General features: G+C 39.4%; 1 protein-coding gene across 2 annotated transcripts; it reads left to right on the top strand.

Moving 5' to 3' along the window:
• The first annotated feature begins 1,627 nt into the window (after nt 1–1,627).
• Nucleotides 1,628–4,450, top strand: LOC113026222 (zona pellucida sperm-binding protein 3-like). 2 transcript variants are annotated; one of them, XM_026174746.1, is made up of 9 exons: nt 1,628–1,815; nt 2,317–2,624; nt 2,902–3,020; nt 3,150–3,253; nt 3,342–3,519; nt 3,631–3,748; nt 3,843–3,925; nt 4,142–4,230; nt 4,344–4,450. In XM_026174746.1, the coding sequence occupies exons 1-9, from the start codon at nt 1,656–1,658 to the stop codon at nt 4,406–4,408; spliced, it is 1,224 nt and encodes a 407-aa protein (XP_026030531.1). In that variant the 5' UTR covers nt 1,628–1,655; the 3' UTR covers nt 4,409–4,450. The 2 variants fall into 2 exon arrangements, with proteins under 2 accessions (XP_026030531.1, XP_026030532.1); XM_026174747.1 differs by having other exon boundaries at nt 3,843–3,921; nt 4,344–4,410.

The following is a 4,450-nucleotide window of genomic DNA, read 5'->3' as shown; positions in this document are numbered from 1 at the left end:
TCTATTTCTCAATGATGAAATAACAACTGTAACGAGAAGCAACTGATGACAGCTTATTGCTGAAACATGTCTTTTTTGCCCTTTACTAAAAGTAGAGCAAGAGAGTGTGCTTTCTCTCTGTGATTTCTCTCTTTTCTCAAAGTAACAACTGAACCTCTGTGATGCAGCAGTTTTATTTAGCATATAAAAAAGCTGAGTGATTGTATAATACACTATGAAGACAATGCAAAAATGTTTCTTTACCTGTAAAGATTTTTTTTTGCTCCCTAAACTGGAAACTCTTTAATAATTCAAATAGTTGGACAACTTAGTGTTTAATCAGACTGTTCTGTTCCTCTTTTTTCTTTTTTGATGCCCTGTCAACAAGACCAGGTGGCCAGCATGTCCTGTAGATGTAGTAGAATGGAGTCCTATAGCAAATTATTCAAATTAAGACCAAACTGTCTGTCTTGTTAGACTTTATTTTAAGATGAGCCAGCCTAAACATTAGCATGGATGATCAGTATAATTAAATACACATAATATTTAATTATGTGTATGTCAATATCTGTGACATACACATTTTTGTAAGCAGTATTCATTCATAAGCATTGATTCATATAGATTCAAATAGGATTTTTATAATGTTCTGTATATCTGTGGGCTTCCAAAAAGCCTTATTGTTTATAAAATATTGCATTAAATGATTTTAAATTACTGCTAAATATTTTAAATGTGTTATTTTTGTGTTGGTAGATAGATATGCATGAACATTCAGAATGATGGACTCTGAAAGGGGTTAGCACAGGTTTATTGACAGGATGTGGCAAAAAGGCAAGAAAAAAAAACACTGTCTGTAATGCTGCTGGTTCCCAGAGTGGGCAGACACTCGCTATCACACATACTTGAGGGTATCCAAAATGCTTAGAGGTCTGCACAGAAACAGAGGTTATTTCCAAAAGTGCAATGGCTGCTTCAGTCTTAAGAAACCATCTTGATGACCAGAAATGGTAGGTGAAACTTTGACAGGAAGGCGGAGAAACCCGCGCAACCAGGGTTACCTTTGAGAGAGGTAAACAGAATTTGCGGTATATGATACTGACTTCATTGTTGTAAAGCTGGTTCAACCACAGGTGAACAAAACGTTGTAAAAGACAACCTTAATTTCACTCAAATACCAACCAGCAGCAATAATACATGACTGAGTAAACATACACACAGAACCCAAAGGAAAAGGGGAACAACATCAGATTTGGACTTGGATTTGGACTGGCAATAAGTACAGGTCTCAGAAATAATACTTTCTGGGTTTGGGGGTGTTGATCTGCACTGAGCCAAGCTAATCCAAGTCTGGAGGTGGTGCCGGTGCCATGGCTTTGATCTGCCTCCTTCCTGCCTGGGAGCATTTCGTTACAGTTGTGAGCAGTGCCGATGAAAAGCTGATGTGTTTAAAAAGAAAATTGATGACAAAACAAATAAAGAAGGTCAGGAGGATCAACAGTGTGGACTCTATGGGGCTGCATTTCAGTCAGTGTAGTTGGGGATCTTATTTATCTGGTCTCCAAACAGGTAAACATGACTCAGCTGCAGAATCATCAGGTCAATCACATAGTGGGCAGGGCCAAGAGTCAGCTCTACAAAGCCACCTTTTGCACAGGTGAACCTGTTTCAAACAGATGAAACACAGCAAACACATGCCTGACAAAATGATCCGAATCTTTTTTTGTCTCGTTTGTGGTGCTTTAGCAGCAGCTCGGGAGTCCAACCAGATCCTCCATCCTGCAGCCAACAGGTTTGGAAACCACAGAGCAAACCAGCAAGTCCAGAGACCAGCAGGTACACAACACACAAAGTGATGATTTTTCATTTCTCTAGAAGTTAAATATGTATTTTTGTATATTACAAATAAATATAATCTTAATTTTATCTAAAATGATGTCAAATCAATCATCAGAGCAATAACATTTATGCTTACTGCATCATTTCTAATTCTGATGAATCTTATGAATTTCATTGTGTTGTATGCATAGTACAGTATAGGTGTTATGGTGTATGGTGTCGTACACAATTTCTCAGTTTAGTAGTGAGAAGCTGTAATTTTCTCACTACTGCTCACTGTGGCTTAATACCAAATGACTTTCATTGGTGCTACACTGGTAAGGAAACAATCCTTGGACAGTCTCTACTAAAATATTTGCAAGTTTTGTTTATTAAAGATATCTTTGGGTTTTGCAGACAAAAAACCTTTTTGAGACTGGGCTGGCTGTTGTTGAACTGCACAACTGTTCAGCACTAAAAGAACAAAACAAACTGAGAGAAGCCATATTTCTTTGTAAGCTGTCCAACAGAAGGAACCACCTTTCCTTGAACCATTGTCTTGGAGATTTCCAGCGGAACCAACTAAAGATGAACCTCGTTTCCCTCCAAACTTTGAGTTGAGAACTCCAATGGCACCTGAAAGCATCAAAGTCATCTGTGGGGAAAACTCGATCAGAGTGGAAGCCAAGAGAGACCTGTTGGGGTCTGGTGTTCTGGTTCAGACTACAGATGTCACACTGGGAGGATGTGCTGCTACAGAGGAAGATCCTAAGGCTCAGATTCTAATCTTTGAGTCAGAGCTTCATGGCTGTGGCAGTCAGTTACTGGTGAGGCTTAAATGTTCAAATTAATATGCACTTTCACCAAGGTCTGACATTTCCTTTTCCTGTTTCTTTGTTAGATTCTTCACCATCTCTGGTATTCAGTCGATAAAATAATTATGTTGGCATAAATCAATAGTGGTGTTTGGGTTTTAATTGTGTTTGACTTAGGAACTAGTCAAGACGAACTGCAGACCAATCAGTAGGAATATGTGTTCATACTAGTGTTTGTGTGAAAGTTCACATTAATGGAACTTGAAATGTTCTTACAACTATACTTCAGATGTCTGAGGAGTCATTCATTTATGTGTTCACACTGCTCTACACGCCCAGCCCTCTGGGGGGCAGTCCCATCGTCCGAACTATAGATGTCTCCGTCAGCATCGAGTGTCACTACCGGAGGTCAGGCTTTTTTATTTTTCTAACTCAACCAAAAGGATGTCTTTTTGATAAAGCTGGACCCTGAAGTCAGACTCTGTCAAAGTTTTTCTTTTTCAGGTGTTTGCAGTTGGGTTTTGTTTTGTGTTTTAGGAAGAATGATGTGAGCAGTGATGTGCTGAAGCCAAATTGGGCTCCTTTCAGTGAGACCAAAGCATCAGAGGAAAGTCTCTACTTCTCCCTCAGATTAATGACTGGTGGGTCTCTTTGTTGTTCACATATTACAGTAACTTTTCAGGTCCTCTGATTGCGTACGTTCTCTTCTTTTTGTGCTGTATCTTTCAGATAACTGGCAGTTCCCTCGTTCAAGTACTCAGTTTTTTCTGGGAGACATGATGAAGTTTGAAGCTTCAGTTGAACAGTTTCACCACATCCCTCTCAGAGTAACTGTAGACAGCTGTGTGGCAACTGTGGTCCCAAACGTGGACACTGTCCCTCGATACGCATTCTTGGGAAATAATGGGTCAGTTTACTGTACTCTGTAACCCAAAAATATGTTTATGTTGTTACTTGTATGTTTTAGCCTTGCTCTTCTAAATGTGAGTTTAATATGAGAGTTCTGTGTTGTGTACAGGTGTATGTTTGACAGTCAGCTGACAGGATCCAGCTCTCACTTCCTGCCTCAGTCTCACAAAGACAAACTACAATTTGAGTTGGAGGCCTTCAGGTTCCAGCACGGAAACAGTGGTGTGGTAAGATATGCAACAGCTTTCCTGCCAGGCAGATGCTGGTTTCACATCATTGCTCAGAAATGTAGATTTTGCTTCTTTGTATGTGTCTCGTTAGATATACATTACCTGCAGCCTGAGGGCCACGGAAGCTGCTGCAAATGTCAATGCCACCAACAAAGCCTGTTCATTCTCCAGTGGGTAAGACACTAGCAGTGTTACTACAAAACTCCCATCCTCAAATTTCATCTTCAGTTGCTTAAAAGGATTTTAATTTTAACTCTGTAGTATTTTAGGACTAGTACCAATTTCTTGATTAGAAAGATATAAATAATAATAGTATACTCATTGTATTTGGTGCACTCGGCTAACTAACAAGTACGAGGAGTAAGTAAGAGAAACCTTTTTGAATGACAGGTGGAGGGAGGCCAGTGGTATCCATCATGCCTGCTCCTGCTGTGACACAGACTGCAGGGCAGGCACAAAGAGCAGCCTGACTGTAAAGGGTAAGCAGCAACACACTCACTCACATAAAATTTACACGAATAAATATTTTTCTCAGTTCAAATAAAATCTATACAAATATTAAGGTTGATGTCACACTGTTTATCTGTTGAAGGTACAAAGTGGGAACAGGAAATGGCTGTTGGACCAATCACAGTAAAGGAGAAACCTCTAAGATGAAAAATGACTTTATTCAATAATAAAGGTCTTTTACACTAATTA

The sequence above is a fragment of the Astatotilapia calliptera genome, chromosome 7, assembly GCF_900246225.1.
Source record: "Astatotilapia calliptera chromosome 7, fAstCal1.2, whole genome shotgun sequence".
NCBI lineage: Eukaryota > Metazoa > Chordata > Actinopteri > Cichliformes > Cichlidae > Astatotilapia > Astatotilapia calliptera.
Note: the sequence above shows the minus strand (reverse complement) of the source record. Positions and strands in the feature narration are given on the sequence as shown.